Source organism: Dendronephthya gigantea, unplaced genomic scaffold (genome assembly GCF_004324835.1).
Source record: "Dendronephthya gigantea isolate DGI-Jeju-01 unplaced genomic scaffold, DenGig_1.0 000212F, whole genome shotgun sequence".
NCBI lineage: Eukaryota > Metazoa > Cnidaria > Anthozoa > Malacalcyonacea > Nephtheidae > Dendronephthya > Dendronephthya gigantea.
In genome coordinates this window covers 173,129-191,381 of record NW_021163222.1, presented here as the reverse complement: position 1 = coordinate 191,381, position 18,253 = coordinate 173,129, and the positions used below count along the sequence as shown (strand labels likewise).

The window sequence follows — 18,253 nt, the reverse complement described above, 5'->3', positions numbered from 1 at the left end:
TGTATGATATTTTGTAACTGTCAGCAAACTCTCTTCTTCCGTTGAACTCTTGTCCTTGTATCGCCACTCCGCTGATTTTAGTCGGATTCAGCAAATCAATTTCAACAAACTGGTCGTAGGAAATATTTTTCGCACTGAAGTTTACCCGGCTTGTGTCTGGACACCACGCACCCCATGGTGGAACATTGTGGTGAAGACGAGCTTGTTCAGAAGAAGCAGTCATACCCTGTCTAACGCTGGAATAAGTGATTTGTGAGTCTTTAATTTTTCCATCCTCCATACCAAGGTCCCTGTGGCATCCTAGGTGATAAAAATAAGTCTAATGTTCATCGTAGTAAAAAAACTTAATACTGAATTCGCGTTCAAGTGTGAAATCTGTTCTATTTCAAGCTTAAACAATAAATAAAAGTTTTTCAAAAACGTCTCGAACCGAAGCGCGTGGAAACTTTTTTTCTAAACGCACGGCTAGACTGAATAATGACTATGCTATTGCACGTGCGATACGTGCCATATAGGTCCTATATAAAACATGTGTAAATGTACATGTTTCGAGCTTATAAGGCCATGTTACACGGTGCGACTTGCGACTTTCAATGCAATTCTACTTTTGAAAGATGTAAATTAGTCAAGATTTCCAAATGCAAGTGTAAGTGTAAGAAACGCAATGGAGTGTAATAAAGACAAAAATTCTGTAGTTGCCAAATTTACATCTCTCAAAAGAATTGCATTGAAGTTGCAAGAAAAATTGCATCGTGTAACAGGGCCTTAAAATTTTTGATTTAGCATGACTTAGCGTTTGGCTTAGCGTGGCAATAATATCATCACACTGACAGCTATTGCACGCACTTTGAGGTAAGGCTTGAGTTACTCCGAGTAGCCAGATGACAAAAATATTCACAAGAACGTTGATTGTTGCTACCTAGTTTGAAAATAAAAGGAAATTTTAATTTTATAAAGAATAACGTGAATATGATTTTGCGACTGTGTAAATTCCTTCTAAATTCTATACATCACATGCAAGGCGTATCACGGAAAAATATTCATGGATATATATATTCGATCTTTTGTTATCTTTTGCGCCATGAATTAGTGGCGGGGGTTTTTTATACAGCCTCTATAATTTATATAATTTAGTCAAATTCATTTGCACAAATTTAAGCACAGCTCACAATTACAAGTTCATGCATTACGGAAGGAAATTGATATTTTCTAGCTTTTTAAATTATTTTCAATTTAATCCCCACGAGAATACGACCTTGTGCTTTTAATCTGAATATATTTACTTAAAAACAATTAAATGTTTTAAACAATAGATAACTAGGGGCAGGGAGCAGCGTGGCAACATCTTCTAACAACTTCGCATCAAATGTTGCATAGCAACTGCCTAAAACCGAGGAAATTGTCGATAATTCGACGATTATTTTGTCAATTTTTAACAGTTTTTGAACAGCTTTATATTCTTTTAATGAACACGTTTATATTCTTTAAATAGTGAACAAATTTATATTCTTTTAATAATGAATCATTCACTTCGCTTAATTTCTGCCAAATAGGGACAAATCATGGCCATATACAAAAATTCAAATGTGAAAGGCGTCACAGTGTACGTATATGTTCTTTGTTGAGAAAGGCGGAATATTGCAATTGCATAAAAAAGTGTTTGTTAGAAAAGTCTAGCCACTTAATGATCAAGTTTGTTTATAGACTTACGCAGCAAAACCTAACCTCGAGCCTAAACTAACATAACCTAACACCTAATATGAATTTAATAATATGCACTTTGATTTAATAGGTCGGCAGAATACCCGTTTGTTTACCAAAACTTGTTGTTTTAATGGCGAGCTTTGTCGTGTAAGAATACCCCGTTTGTTTACTGAAACGTGTTGTTTTAATGGTGAGCTATTTTATAGGTATTTCTGGTATGAATAATTTGCATGTGTATCGTCCCAAAGTTCTCAACGATTATGTTGCCTCATAATGAGGACATCGGTGTATCGAGTGAGGCGTTTTAACAGAAATGCAGGACTCATATGAAATCAACTAGTACTGAAACGATTGTAAGACCTCTTTTAATTGCTGTATGAAACTTGAACGGAATCAGAATCAGGAATCGTTATAAAGCCAGTCTTTAATTATTTTTGATCACGGTATGACATTACCATAACGTGCTTTAATTTAGATACTTGATAAATTAATTCCCATGTGGCCTCAGTAATTCAAGCATAAATTGTAGCAGCGTCGGATATCATAAACTCCTGTATGATAGCTGTGTAACTGAGCCAAATATATATATTCACCATGCACTCGTTCAGTTTACAACCTGATCCAGTGATCCTATTTACAGGCCATATAATTAGATACAAACAGTTTATATAATGGTTATAAGAGTGAAAATTACTTGACGAAATGCTACTCTAAATAGCTAGTGTTTTATAATTTTCTTGTATGATTGCATGGCGACTTTAGTAATTATAATAACTTGTAGGTACACCACAAGCAGTATTTAATACTTACGTGGTGTACCTACAAGTTATTATAATTAGTGTTTTATAGTTGGTATAGCAGGAACCATCAATTGAGTATTTAAAAAAAGTCCGAACGATAAACTTTTATATGGTTTCAATTAATCAAGCTAGGTTTTATAATATATTTGTGTATACGTCCAGCTATATATGCGTTTTGACTGACAGTCTATGTTCCAGTTATTTAGAATTTGTTGAATATAAAAAAATATCCTGAACTTACCGACATTCTGTAAACCATCTCCAATATCACGCAATCGACTTTTATGTTGTTAATTTGCAAATTCATCAAGGCTACGTAAATTTGAAGGAGATGATACCGCGTTTATTTTATACAACAAACAAAGTGCTTACGGTTTCCGTTTCCGACAGGGTGGGATCATCTCATCTAGAAAAAATATGTTTTTGCCAAATAATACGAATAAATTTTAGTATGTTTTTCTTAGATAATCGTTTTAAGATCAATTGTGTATCTGATCAATCACAATTTTATAACCTTGACTGGAACCTTGATATTCTAAAACGTAACTATGTTCTACATTAAGAAATTTCAAGATTAACTCAGTTGTTTTGATCACTTCAAAATGCGCGAAAATATTGTAGCTAAAATACTTTAACTTAATCCAAATTTCAGTTGTTTTCATAAATATTCTTTTAAAAATACCTATTTAGTCCCAATTTCAGATAACTAAATCTCCATCATTTCACTGTTAACCTTACAAGAAAAAATCTTCGATAAAAACTTCGCTTGTTTTCATTAATCTACTTGACTCCATTACCAAAAATTTGCGACATGGTGATTTGCATATAAACTAATTTGCATATAACTTTTAACAATAATGGCTTAACTTCTACTATCAAATACATACAGCAAAAGTACAACACCTAAAATTGCCTTTGCCCTGGATGTTCCCCATCGTTTGCCGACCTCTGGATCAATAGAACAGCCGTTTCACAACGTTTTGATGATCGAATTATTTACCTTGGGTGTTTCTACGTTCCGCCAACCGACTCTTTTCAATTGTGTATATACCGCGCTATTGTATGTTGGTTGAACTGCCTATCAGACTGATAATATTTTTTAAAGTGCAACTGCAGAAAAAATCCGGACCGTACAGGAAAGTTCATAATATTAGGAATACGAAGACCAGATCTTCACACGTCAATTCATCACAATCCAAATCGAAGTGTTCGTATGAATGTGAGCGGTTTTATAAGCTCGTTGAGACGGCAAAAATTTTGGGGAATATGTTCTTAAATTTGGCGGACTGCAGAAATACCCAAGGTAAAAGATTCGGTTATCAAAATGTTTCTAAACCGATTTTGTCCCCAATTTCTTATAATGAAGTCCTTTCTGCTCTTCAGAGTCTCGTATTAGAGCACTTAAGCCTGAAGTCTCACCATAAGTCCAGGGGCCAGTTGTTCATAGCCAGACTAGTAAGCGTTATAGCGCTAACTCTGGGTTAAAATTTAATCCAGTGTTTTATTTCGTTTATGTGCTTCCGAACCACTGCATATTCATTTTAAGATATGACATTGGAAATGCTACATCTCCCCGCTTTACATAGGTATAGTCCTTAATATAAGTCAACACGCAACGCCTTTTGTATATACATCCTAGCCTTGATAATTAATAATTTTATTGATACTCTTTCTAATTAATTCTTTTCAGATTTAAAATTCTCATTCCTGAACGGGGAAAATCTCCGAAATTAATGTGAAGGTTTACTTGGCCTCTTTATTAAATGCTGGTATGGCGGATGGTTAGTCTGTCCTAGTTTTGTCAAATCCAACTCTGTGTAGCCTAAGGTTGTTTTCGATTTAACTTCACCGCGACCTTCTTCATCCAAAGGTTCTGAAGCGCTATTAGCTGGTATGACATAATCTGATTCGCGTTTGAGGAGTTTCTGGTAGTTTCTATCATCTGTTTCTCTGCCATCACGACGGCTCATATCAAGCTCTGTGTAACCAGATGGTGCTGGTAGTGATTCGTCCACTTGTTCATATGGGCATGTTCTCCTGTTTTCTGGAATTGCATATTCGATATTCTAAATAAAAAAAAATTGACGTTATAAAAACAACACGAAAAGTTGGGTGCATAGTAACACTTTGCTTATACTATTGTTTTTTGTCCTATATTTCGGGAAATACGCAAGTTTGGTTACATGGAACCTTGAATGCATTGCTTTTCCTATCATACGTACTCCACATGCACCCCTTGGCAAAGAGGGTCTCGCATACACCTGAAATTTACTTTCTTTTCGTGTTAATCTTTGCAGAGTTAACACTGCAGAGCTACGCACCTGGTTATTTCGTGGTGGTGGTTCTGTCACTGGCTCGGTTGGGACAACAACGGCTGGAGCGTCTATAGTATGCTCAGTTGCGATCACGGCCGGCGTATTGACCCCATTACTACCAGTAGAAAATTTTGAAGTTTGACAATTTCTTCTGTGTATCCAAAATATGAGAGCAAATAGCAATTTGGTGCCAAGAGTTGCGGCAACACCCGCGAAAAACATCACAATCGAATTTGTTAGGCCTAGAAAAATATTTGGTCAATGTGAGCCAATCTTTTTAATTGAGGTGGTTTAAAATTTAAATTAAAAATGAAAATTTAAATTGATTTTGAATTATTCCTTTCAAAGCTAATTTCTGTCTCAACTTTTTCTGGCCAATTCTAGCTTTTTAGTAGATAACTAGCTAGTATAATTTTTTTATTATCATATATCATTTGTCAAGTTTGGTGTTTGTATGTTTCCATTGGTCGAGAGCGAATCACGTGAGTTTTCATTACTAAATTCTAATGTCGCCCGTGAGACGCCCTGCAAAAGGAGATAACGCGAATTTTTTAATAAATATTTCGTTGTTTTGTGTATATTTAGAACACGCTGTTGTAAATAAGTTTAATTGCTTTGAAGATGCCGTGAAAAATACAACGAAACGTTAGCCAATAAATTTTAAATCTTGTCATGACTTTTTGAAAGTGATTCGTTTAGCTTATTTTCATTTTTAAAATACGCTTTCCGCCTGGTGTTTCCATCGCTATACTGATTTGGAATCCACGTGAGCGAATCTGTCAACTCAGCAGAAAAAGTGATAAAACTAGTTAGGATTTTCCTACTTTCATAATTTTTTTGCAGGAGCAAAATCCTCTGGATATCTGAAAAAAAAGTACTACTTGCCAAATGACATTTTCAACAAAAATGCTAGGACCATAATAAACTATTAAACCTCGCGCTCTGTCAAAATTTAAATGCATGTTTATTAACTATCTTTTTATTATTCTTAAAAGAAATTGATGAAGAATAAATGATTGGTCAATAACTGTGGCAAATCGATTAACGATTTGTCAATGACAAATTCCTATTATTCAGTATTTAACAAAACATGCATGGTAAAGATAATTTCTTACCTGCACATTCTGATTGGTTATTTTCATGCAGAGGGGGTGTGGGCGTTTGAGTGACGACTTCAATACCTGTATGGAAAATATACTATGTTCATAAGAGGACGATGTAGTTATGGGATTAGTATCTATATGGGATTAATTATGGGATTAATATTTAAATTTTGTGACCAGAGATCGCAGACATGAAATATGCAGATTGCCGTTAATGATTTACTTTAGTTTAATTTAATGACTTTATCAAAAACAATTTACAACATGCATGGATGATAGGTGAGCAGACAGAACGTAATCCCAATTGAGTCTGCCTATCCTACCCTAATTATGAAGTTTCAAACTAAAATTCAATAAAACAATTTGCATATTTGTTCAAATATCTTTCAATAATGAAATAATTAATTATATGGCACATTCGTGAATTCCGAAAGTGGAGAAGTTTTACGAATTTTTCATTTCAAATATATTGTATTTCAGTGGTTGATATCGTGCCAAATGTCCTTGAATCCTCGTCACTAGTCGCGAATAAATCCCATATGTGTGTCTGAACTGATCACCTCTCTCCTTGGGTGAAACAAGAGCTACCGTCACAAATATCGTTACCTATATACAAACCTCTTATGCCATTTTCAAGTGCACACCATACAGCTCAAGCCTCATACACACATTTTGACCCCGCATATAACCAGGATGAATCCTTACGTGTCTCGCCTCGATAATAGGGTAAAGGATACTTCTTACAACAGATGTTGGATTTTTGGTCCCGACAATATCTCAAAGGTAAAATCAAATGTATACTGAAAATACTATTCTTCGTACCTGATATCGCTTTCATTTTTTTAAAAACGTTCTCCCCTTCTTTGAAGGTTAGTTGGTTGGAAGAAACAAACTTAAATGCACAGTGTACTATCTAGGAGAGAATGGGCCGCCGAAAAATCGATAGATAAGTGGGTCCTACTCTTTTGATATTATAGTATATGTTTGGCAATGCAACTTTGCAAAAAATAAGTAGATAGAACTAGATAGAGCAAATATTTCAAGTTTTATACTTCTTGTATCACGTTGAGTACTTTTAGCCTAAAAAAATATTTGTCATTTTCTCTCCTTTTCTCTGATCTACTTTCAATGATCTCACTATATATGATGTGATGAAAAGGAAACTTTCCAAGAAAGATTTCCATGTTGCCATACCATGTCAAACGGCATTTTTTTATCACTATATGCGTAATAAATCCAACCACTGCCATTTATGCTGTACGATATTTTGTAACTTTCAACAAACTCTCTTCCTCCGTTATACTCTCGTCCTTGTATTGCCACTCCACTTATGTTGATCGGATACAACAAGTCAATCTCAATAAACTGGTCGTAAGAATTGTTTTTTGAACTGACGTTTACACGGCTTGTGTCTGGACACCAGGCACCCCATGGTGAAATATTGTGGCGAAGACGAGCTTGTTCAGAGGAAGCATTCGTACCCTTTCTAACGCTAGAGCATGTGATCTGTGAGTCTCTAATTCTTCCATCCTCTAAACCAAGGGCTCTGTGACATTCTAAGCGGCAAAATGTTACAATTGTCGGCAGTGGCATAGCCAGCCTGGCGATTTTGCCCTGCGCTATGTAAATTTCAACTTCTTATAATTATTCATATATTTAGAAACACCAAAACAATAGCACCAAAATATTAGCATAACGGAACAAATCGTCAGGCTGGGTACGCTACTGATTGTGATTAGATGTATTTTAAAACTATTATATTATTCCAATATCCGTAGTAATAACATTCATAGCACGTACTTTCAGGTAGAGCTTGAGTTATTCCGAGTAGACATATAGGGAAAAATGTCGTAAGAACGTTGATTGTAGCTGCCTAGTTTAAAAAGAAAATAAAAATTCCCTATTATCAGGTAGTGCATGTGTGTCTTGGGGTGGATCTAAGAGTTGTTTTTCGACGTACGAAAAATCCTGGATCCGCCCTGTGAATATTTATCTTAAGTTCTTCCCAAATTTCGTTTATGAAATGCAATATATTTATATCTATATATTTATATAATTGCATAGAGCAGCATTCCGTCAACTGCATGGCTATCTCTTGCGAATTAGGATTAATCCCCCAGCCGGTGAGAAGCACCGGGCGAGGGTGATAATTCCGCCCGGAGATTTTAATTGCGCCTGCGGGAATGCAAATGCGAAATCAAAGTTGTCCGCCATTATGTCATGGACGTTGGGCGTTTTTTTAAGTTATGCGCTTGCGTGAGTTTAAAACGAGTTAAAACCAGTGAACTATAATAAGACTGGAACGATAACTCAACAATAAAGACTAGTCATTGGATGAAGCCGATTTGAATATAATTTGCTGATTAAGGCGGGAGCCGCGCGAGCAAATCAAGCCTTCAAAAAAACTGGGGAGAGTGAGAATTCCGTAAAAATCGTATTTTTTGGCAAAAAATTGCCAGAAAAGTGCAAATTTTATTTGACCACTTCAACTTTAAACAACGAATTTACCCTTTTTGGATAGACCTAAGTAATCCGCATCATCTTACTGTAAAAACCGGCGAGGTACCAGCTTTGTACTGAAAATATTTAAAGAAATTGAACGGGCCGAAAAAAAACTTCGCCTTCAACTCGCAAAAAAAATAGGTTTGCACCTTTTCATGTTCATAAAACCTGTTTTTTAGTAAAATCTAAGTGTCAGTGCTTGTTTTAAGCTTTTATTCATGATCAGATGAGATGGATTTGTGTATAAAAACCGGCGGTGTTTTGGTGGTGTAATTTCAACTCTTGGCCTTCATGGCGGCCATAGTGCTGCTTTCAAAGATGGCGGCCAAGTTATCGTTCCAGTCTTTTTAGAGTTCACTGGTTAAAACATGTAACTAGCAAATGTTTGGAAGCGTGCTATTGGCTGAATTAAAATTTTGGTTCCCGTCAGCATAACTGATATTTTGAATTATAATTTTTTTTTAAATATCTTTCAATTGGATGATTTTGAAAATGTACGAGAAATTCACTCGTAAAATTGATTAAAATACTGATTTTAGAATAGATTGGGAATAAAGGACATTTATTTCTGTCATGTTCTTAACTCTCATTTTGTAGATAATAAATTAATTCTACTTCTAGAAAAAACCTGCAAATAAAACAGTTTGGAAAGTTTAAGTGTGCATGTGAAAGCACGAGAATTAGAATTTCAATAGCTAATTACGCTTCTGGTATCTGAAAAGCCGGAATCTTTAGAAGAGGAAATGAGAAAAGCCGGAATGTTTAAAACAAGGAATGGGAAAAGCTGGAAACTCTAAAGCAAAGAACGAGAAAAACCGGAATCTTTAAACAATGAGCGAGAAAAGCCGGAATCTTTAAAACAAGGATAATAATAGATAATCTTATTGGGGCGTGCACGTATTAAAGATAAAAAAATCATAATACCTAATTTGTAACTAATTTTCATTTCACAATTACTCGACATTTCATGCTATTATTAACTGATGAAAGGTATCATTGGAAAGCAGAACAACTGCTCTTTCATATACTGCAAAATAATTAAATAATTAAGTTCAATATATCAAACGTAAGAGCCCGTAAATTTCATTTCCTTTTTCTAAGCCGTGTATATATAGTTGTTATTCCCAGTGTTGATAATTTGATAATTCGATGGCGTTGTCACTCTCAAATAGCACACTCTCGAATGAGCCACTTTAAAAGCAATCTACACTCTAAAAGTAGCTGCAACGTATGTAGCTAGCTATAATTAAGGGCTGTTTTACAATGCAACTTGAACGGCAAAAATCAACAAAACATCCGGGCAGCTATAGATATGGCTATAAATGAGACACGTACGCGTATACATATACATAATATACATATAATAATTTCCTTCAGGATTCATTTATACATTCCTGCAGCGTATTTCAAGCATAAATTGTAGCAGCTTCGAAGATCATAAACTCTTGAATAGATAGCGGTCACTAAGCAGAAAACCTTTATTGCGTATACGAAATAATATATTCACCATTATATGACTCGCTTATTTAGCTACTGGACGCTTGATTACTAGCTATTACCTAGCTGCCTTAATCACAAACAGTTTAATAACTGTAATCATGTAAAATAACCGGTTTATTTTACGTTATGCTTTTCTGTTTCTAAGTATTTTACCACTAAGCATTTTAATAAAGAAAGTACTTCCGAATATGATCATTTTTAATTCCATAGAATCTAGCTAACCTTTCGACTATGTTTCCATCATGGACCAGCATTTGTAAAGAAGTAAAAATGACCTCAACTTACCGACATTCTGTAAATCATCGAGCAATTCTTTGTGCTGCTAAGACGTGCAGGCCAACTTAAGTTTGAAGGAGCTCTACCTTACATATGGCGTCTATATGTGCTCAAAGTATACACTTAGGGCTTCCGTTCCCGACAGGGTGGGAACAAAAATATTTTAGAAACGAAAAGAATAATGATAATTGTGTATAATCTAAATTGGTTAGACTTTAGTATGTTTTTGATTACTACATTTTAAGATCAAATCTTTAGTTTTCCGTATTGGCGGGTTAAGTATTTTGACAACCTTTCAACCTTCGTATGTATATTATATCCCACATGACAGTGGTGTAACCAGATTTTGTTTGAAAAAAATGGTATTCTGAAAGGTATATATGCTTTAACATTGGGAAATTTAAATTTAAAATTAGTCTTTGTCCTAAGTCATCAACACATGTATAACAAAGGCCATCGGTCGCGGAGCCTTTTTTACTTCCTTGCGGTAATCCACCCTGACCTATTAAGTCAATGTCACTTATTAGTTATTACAATGCATATAACAATTAATGTTATCTCTTATGAGCTTTATAAAAAAAAGTGGATAACGTGAGTTGAGTGTTTTTATCCACTCCGTAGTCTAAAAATATAGCTGAGGCAGAATTCGTCTTGATTTCGCATAGAAGAAGTAAGTTCGCTTGCGGAATAGTGTATTAAGAGCACCAAAGGCTAACGATTTTTTCTGTCAAGCCAAAATTCAAAAGTTTAATGCATACATCCGACAGAAAATGTTAATATATCTTTGTTAATATTTGTCACTATATACACTCCTAATCAAAATCCTGCTCTATGCTTTTCAAAATCATCGCAAATACACATATTGCGGTTACCGCATAACCCATGCACATAGCGATAAACCACAGTTGGTATGATAATCTATGACTCACTCGCAAGCAATGATTTTTAAGAAATCGGCCGGTTGTATATGAAGGCCGGATGACGCTATTCACCGGATAATGATTTTTTCAACCGTTCTAAAAATACTTGAAAAGCTATAAAATTTCTAGCTAATAATGAGTTTAATGAAAACTATAACAAACAACGGCCGATTTTTAAGCGATTGAATAAACCACGTACTCTGGCTTTCATACAACCGGTCATCATAATATGTAGGATTGTGGATCAAATTTTGAATTGCCGTAAACAGGCAGGTATAAAACATACATACACCTGCCTGATCAGAACGTAAAATATTAATAATCTATTAAATACTTATCGTGTACAAAAAATTATGTAGCTATAACCATACTAAATACAACATTTTGAATCTTATTTTGTGCGTAAAACTTCCGCAAATTCTAGAGGATTTGCGAAAATTTCCCCACCATCGAAATAACCAAAATAGGACTCATTTCACGCTAATATAACAATATAAAGTTGAGCATGAGCCTCATTTATGGAAATGACTTGATAATTGACGTCATCATTTTTAAATTTATCCGGTGAAGCCGTCCACACGTATCCGCTCAGCCGTTGTTTTCAAATTCTTCCACTCTGGAGTGCGTTTTCAGATTCTTCCGTTTTCAGTGGGCGAAAACGCCGGATACGTGTGGACGGTACGCGGAACCGTAAGATTATTCTTGCGTTATCGGCGAATATTCCGGCGTCGTGTGGACGGCGCCTACGCTTTTTCTCATGTATACATAATTATTAAGATCTCGCGGCTAGATTTCCTTCAGATTGAATCTCATTACGCGCCTTTTTCTCAATCAATTTGCTTGGAAGTCTCTTTTTAAATTCTTCAAGACCTAGCACCTGTAGTCAAGTCGATCATAGAATCTATTTATTTCAAGAACACTAGCATTCGGAACACTAGAAATGCACGTCAGTGACGTCACGTGTAACCGTCTGGAAATGTGTGTTATTATATTATTTCAAACTATTTTCTGATCAACTGTCAATTATCTGATCAACTAATTATTTGCTCAACTGATTTACCAGAATATTTACATGAAAAGGATAGAACGTAGAAATTTCGGCAATGCTTCACATTACTTTCTAATTATCAGATGTTGGTAAGAAGCATCACATTCCTGGCCAAGTTTCGTCAAATCTAGCTCTGTGTAGCCTAAAGGCGTTTTGACTTCACCACGGCCTTCTGCGTTTGAAGGTTCTGACACAGTATGAGCTGGTATGACATAATCTGATTCGCTTCTGAGGAGTCCCTGATAGGCTCGATCATCTGTTTCTCTTCCGTCCTCATAGCGTATATCAAGCTCAGTGTACGGAAAGGGTACAAGTCGTGGATCTTGAACTTGCTCGTTTGGGGACATTCTGCTGCTACCTGGAATATCATAATCTGCGACCTGTATCAAAGAATTTTTTTGTGATTAGAACGACACATTTATCGTAGCCCTAGGTGTCCGCTCTAAAAGGCTATAGCATTTTCTTAGATATTTTTTGCGTGAAATCTTTCGCTATTATAAAAATATTAGGTCAGTGAAGGATAATATGAATTACACACAAGGTTACTAGAAAACGGCTATGGAAGGGCATAATCTCATAATGCAAATCAATTAAACTTGTCAACTGGAATTCTTACAGCAATTATATGAGCAATTCTTCTTCGCACTTAATTCGCAGGCAGAAATGGCCTTATCGTATGTGAAGGAAATCTTTCGCTAGGGGGAAAATTTCTCCTCCTCCTCCTCATATATATAGTTTACAAATACACTGTTAAGTTTCGTGAAAACAGCATGCCATGAGTAATAATGATCAACAGAAACCATTTATATCGGAATCTGAACACTCACCTGTCGATTTTCTTGTTGTTGTTCTGTAGCTGGTTCAGTTTGGAACTCGACCGCTGTTTGCATATGGACCGCATTTACACTGGTCGATTTTGCAACAAGGCGATTTCTTCTGAATGTCTGAATTACGAATACTGCAAGGAGTACGGTGCCTAGGGTCATGGCAACACCCGCGAAAAACATCGCAATCGAATTTTTTATTTGCCCTGCGTATTAAATTGAATACTTTGATTAGTGTGAAACAAGCTAGGTCTATGTGTAGGGACAAGGCGGTGAAGCTCAAATGATAAACATTATAAAAAGAAAATGTTTACTAAAGTACTATATAAATTAAGTTATGCATAATTTTTGAAGTCAATTAAACAAAAAACTAACGTCGATGTCTGTTTAAGGTGGCTCCCTACAGTTTTAAGAATATTGAAATCTTGTTGTTTTGATTTAAAATTTTAGCACGAGATTTCTTGGTAAGGATAAGAAATTTCCCATATATATTAACCAACATTCTAACAGTCAGAAATTACCCATAAGCATGACGTCATCACCGTTGTTATGGTAACAATGGCGATTCAATATGGCCGACATTTTACCTATTCATGCATTTTACTCGAAAACAAGTTCGGTTACCCCAATTTTTTATTTTATAAAAAGTTTTCTTACAAAAAAATGGGAAATTTGAGCAAGTTTAAAAAAATTCTATGGAGCCAAAAAATTTCTATAACGAAAAATCACGTTTTTTCATTTTTAATAATTTTGGCTCCATAGAATTTTTTTTAACTGGTTCATGTTTTCCATTTTTTTGTAGGAAAACTTTTTATAAAATAAAAAACTGGGGTAACCGAACTTGTTTTCGAGTAAAATGCATGAATAGGTAAAATGTCGGCCATATTGAATCGCCATTGTTACCATAACAACGGTAATGACGTCATGCTTATGGGTAATTTCTGACTGTTAGAATGTTAGTTGATATATCTGGGAAATTTCTTTTCCTTACCAAGAAATCTCGTGCTAAAATTTTAAATCAAAACCACAAGTTTTCAATATTTCAAAAAATTGTAGGGAGCCACCTTAAAGCAGATACAGCTCTGTATTTTTGAACATAAACCTAATCAAGTTGATTACTTGCCTTCACAGCCTGCAAAAACCGTCGTATTTGTGGAGGAATTCCCTTTCTTCACTGGTCGACCTAGAAAATGCACTCTGTTTAATCCAGGCGATAATTTGTTTTGTATCTGCACCACATGTCTCAATGGCATACTTAATGTTTTGCATTTTTGTTTTTAACATGGATTATATACGAGGTTATAAACTCAGAGTAGATTTACAGGGACATATTCTGTCCTTTTTAGACAAGGGGCATACTTTGCATTTTAGATTTCTTCGAATAATTTGAATGCAAATTAACAGCAATGTGTAACGCCTATATTCAAAAAGCTCACTCACACTCACACTCATTGAGTGTTACATGTAAATTTTGTTAATGCTGATCAATGAGAAAGTTTTCTCTGAATGAGATGGAAAGATATAAGGTAAATCACTGAAAATCAAGCTCCCTTTCGGCTTGAAATACCATTATTAAACGTTATGAGAAGATTAAGATCTCCCACTCAATAAGTTTGAGTGTGAGTGAACTTTTAGAATACAGGCGTAAGTATTCGTTTTAATTTTGGAGCTAACGACGTTTTTCGTTAAATTAACACTTACAGAGGCATTTTTGTTTCAGTTGAAAAGATCGCTTGTCACCAAGCTATACCTGCTGCTTTTACTTTCATCTTTATTATATACAACAATTTTATACCAACTAACCTTTTATATCTTCTTTAAATGCGCAGCCATATAGCTCCAACCTCATACACACATTCTCACCCTTCTTATAACCCGGATGAATCCGAATATGCCTCGTCTTTACAGTAGGGTTTAGAACTCTACGTGCAACAAATTTTGAATTGTTTGCCCCGGTCAGTATCTAAAAGACAAGATATTTCTGGCATTTTTGAATCGCTATCAAAGAAAGCTATTGAATAAATTCAATTTTTCAATTATTGCTTTTCAATTTTACTCATTTCCGTCTGGCTATACGCCCTTTAGAGCTTAGAAGACCTAAAAATGGTCTTGACACCCAATCCTTTAAAGTTATCTCGACCTTTAGTGACAACTATAAAAAGATATTTGAAAATACCAATCATACCGTATCAAGTAGATTTCCCCTTATTCGATACACGTAATCGGTCCAATCGTCTCCATTCTTACTGTATGATATTTTATAACTCCCAACAAATTCTCTTCCGCCGTTATACTCTCGTCCTTGAATTGCTATCTTACTGATGTTGGTCAAATGCAATAAATCAATATGAATAAACTGATCGTAGTTGATATTTTCTGCACTGGACCCAAAGAGGTTTGTATCAGGACACCACGCACCCCATTGTGGAATATTTCGGTGAAGACGAGCTTGCTCACCAAACGCCGTAGTTCCTTTCTTTACACTAGTATACATAATCTGAGAAACTCTAATTCTTTCATTTTCCATGCCAAGGGCTGGGGACGTATAACATTCTATAGGTGGTAAATTTTGTGTAAATTGATGTTCATGATTAAACGGCAGTGATTGTTAGCATGCTTTTCGAAAGCAGGATAAAATTATCCACTGATTTGTGATTGATTTAACGGTGGTAAAAATGCTTTTAAAAGCCATCATATTTATAATAATTATTAAAAACAATTTTCACTTGAAAAAATGTGAAGTTTGATTTTGGCCATGCTAAAAGTTCATATTTTTTAACTTTTTGACCGACCCCTGATATCAGGTCTTTGTCTTATTTCTAAAGACCCGATTACACTTGCAATTTTTGCTGCGATTTTATGTGCGATTTTCCTCTTTTGATAGATGTGAACGAGTAATTTGTTACGAATGCTCTGATGTGTTCGAGCTCCTATTTGAACACCGTAACTACCTCACTCTTTCGTATCTGTCAAAAGACGATAATTGCACACATAAAATCGCAGGAAAAATTGCAAGTGTAAACGCGGGCCTTAAAGCTTTCTAAGCATTCTGCACTGGATAGCAATTAAATCATTATAGTGCACGTACTTTCAGGTAGAGCTTGAGTTACTCCAAGTAGACACATAAGAACCCATTTCATACTGAGAACGTTGGCTGTGGCCATCTGAAATAATTTTATATAATCCGGTAACTTTTATATAATAAATTCTATATAACGAATTAGGTAATATACGATTATATATGCAATGAGTAATTACCAAAGATCATGTATGTATATTGGGGGCCGAATAATTAATACCGATGTTGTTGTTCAGTTTTTTCTTTTAACTACGTGGAGAACGAGAAAAAAAATTTAGAACAAAGTTATTTATAAACGACAGATCATAAAAAACCTTAATGAAATCCGTATAAAAAACTGTTTCTTTAAAAAATTTTTAGTACGTTTTACAACAACAGGTAATTGGTTAAATAGGTATATTTTTCACACCTATACTTTTCATGTTGACCAGTGTATAACTATAATAGTTGTAATTATATTCTCGGCTGTATACGAGTGGTAAATAATCTACAGTTCAAACTAAAGCCAATATAATGTATTGACTATTGTACGAGCTCTTTGTCAAGTATACAAGGCCACTCTCGAAGCACCGAGATTTTCTTTGTACCCTTCGGTAATATTACTCCAAAATAGTGTGAAGATGAAAACAGGAAATTTTGCGTTGCTGCGATTCTAGCTATATATTGTCTAGCGTAATCTTGTTTGATGTTCAAATTTTTAGATACATGCAGTATAACTTCAAATTTTGAGATATCAGAACCAGCTACGCTGCATGTATCAACTGTCCGGACGATTGGGCACGCTTATTACTGAAGCAAAGAAATATCTCAAACGAGTCTAAAAGCATAAATAACGTATTGTCCCAAAGTTATTCTGTATAGCGTCGGTATACTCACGATTAGGATGCCTTCAAATGAGGCATTCGTACGGTGAAATCGATAATTTAAAAGCTGATAAATGAGCATGGTGCTGGCAGTATCACCTTGACATCCTTGACTTTTAGCACAATTGAAACGCGCTTGTATGATTTCAAACTCTTTCTGCAGATATTGCCTGGCAGGCTAGCTAAATTTCCGTGGCTTAGTAATTTCAAGCATAAACGTCAGCAGCGTCGCTAAGATGACTGCTTCGACGGCGTCGTAGATCAAATAAGTTAAACTGTCTAATGGTACGGCGGTAAGTATATTCCAAATGTTTACTTAAAATTAATGTGTTCACTAATATTAATGCAATCTTAACGACTCGATTATTTCACTAAAGGTGTACGTAGAGTGAAGGCATCAAGTACAAACCTTTGATTCACTATAACGCTAATTATTACGCTTTTAAATAGTTAAATAGAAAATAGTGCTTTGGTGAAATACACTATTTTACGTTTAGTGTTTAATGTTTATAAAAACGACGACCCCAATTTGAACTGCTCTGAACCACATGCAAAAACTTACCGATTTTGTTAGTTAAATGTCACACAATTCTTTCTACTGTTGGATTGGAAATTCGCGTAACCCAGTTTAAATCGCTTGAAGTATATCTATCAACTATGTCGTGATTTGTCGTATATTATGCATGATTATTTCACTGGGCAAACGAAACAAACAAGGTCGGTTTTCCGGATGCTGTCCTCACTGAGCCCTTGAAACAGACGTCACACTTACTTTTGTTTGCCTTCCCCACAGTGATCTCTATAAAACTTGGAGCCATTACCGACGTTGTTTAGCCGTGACCTTTAAGGCAAACGACGCGGATTCAAAAAACAGTGAACAGTTATTAATTTTTGTCAGCGTGATAGTGAAAAGCCCAAACGATAGAAATGGCCTGGTATTCCTCCTTTAATTCAACTTAAATTGCTATTAATTGCCAGAAATGAGGGAGTTTTTTTTAACCGTTTTTGCCGTAATTATCGATATCGGAGTTTTTTTTTAACCGTTTTTGCCGTAATTATCGATATCGGACGATAAAAACTTCGTTCATAGATGTAACGGATTTGCCTCATGCAATAATATCCAACTGATTGTAAAGAAAATCTGGCTGATTGAGAAGGTTGTCATCTAACTGTAGGCGAACTTTCTCATGCATTCACCAATGTCTCTAATAAACTAAGTTTAAAACTAAGAATAGCACAGCTGCAAAGAACATCCCAAAACTATGTAAAAGTGTCAAGTTTAGTGAAGAAATATTCCCAAAGTGTGAAAAATATCAGCT

The 18,253-nt window shown here is 35.1% G+C and overlaps 3 protein-coding genes across 3 annotated transcripts; all 3 read right to left on the bottom strand.

The window, feature by feature from the left end:
• Positions 1-3,906: 3,906 nt before the first annotated feature.
• LOC114539679 lies at positions 3,907-6,559 on the bottom strand. The gene is made up of 4 exons (XM_028560291.1): positions 6,541-6,559; positions 5,935-6,000; positions 4,826-5,061; positions 3,907-4,570 (listed from the first exon to the last, which is right to left on the bottom strand). The coding sequence occupies exons 3-4, from the start codon at positions 5,039-5,041 to the stop codon at positions 4,235-4,237; spliced, it is 552 nt and encodes a 183-aa protein (XP_028416092.1). The 5' UTR covers positions 5,042-5,061; positions 5,935-6,000; positions 6,541-6,559; the 3' UTR covers positions 3,907-4,234.
• A 134-nt stretch (positions 6,560-6,693) lies between these two features.
• Positions 6,694-10,285, bottom strand: LOC114539678 (EGF-like repeat and discoidin I-like domain-containing protein 3). Its single transcript, XM_028560290.1, has 3 exons — positions 10,210-10,285; positions 7,723-7,795; positions 6,694-7,478 (listed from the first exon to the last, which is right to left on the bottom strand). Exons 1-3 carry the CDS (start codon positions 10,225-10,227, stop codon positions 7,060-7,062), a joined length of 510 nt encoding a protein of 169 aa, XP_028416091.1. The 5' UTR covers positions 10,228-10,285; the 3' UTR covers positions 6,694-7,059.
• An 892-nt stretch (positions 10,286-11,177) lies between these two features.
• LOC114539680 lies at positions 11,178-17,561 on the bottom strand. Its single transcript, XM_028560292.1, has 7 exons — positions 17,497-17,561; positions 16,081-16,156; positions 15,178-15,545; positions 14,796-14,955; positions 14,116-14,175; positions 12,996-13,198; positions 11,178-12,548 (listed from the first exon to the last, which is right to left on the bottom strand). The coding sequence occupies exons 2-7, from the start codon at positions 16,154-16,156 to the stop codon at positions 12,234-12,236; spliced, it is 1,182 nt and encodes a 393-aa protein (XP_028416093.1). The 5' UTR covers positions 17,497-17,561; the 3' UTR covers positions 11,178-12,233.
• Between the last annotated feature and the right edge of the window lie 692 nt (positions 17,562-18,253).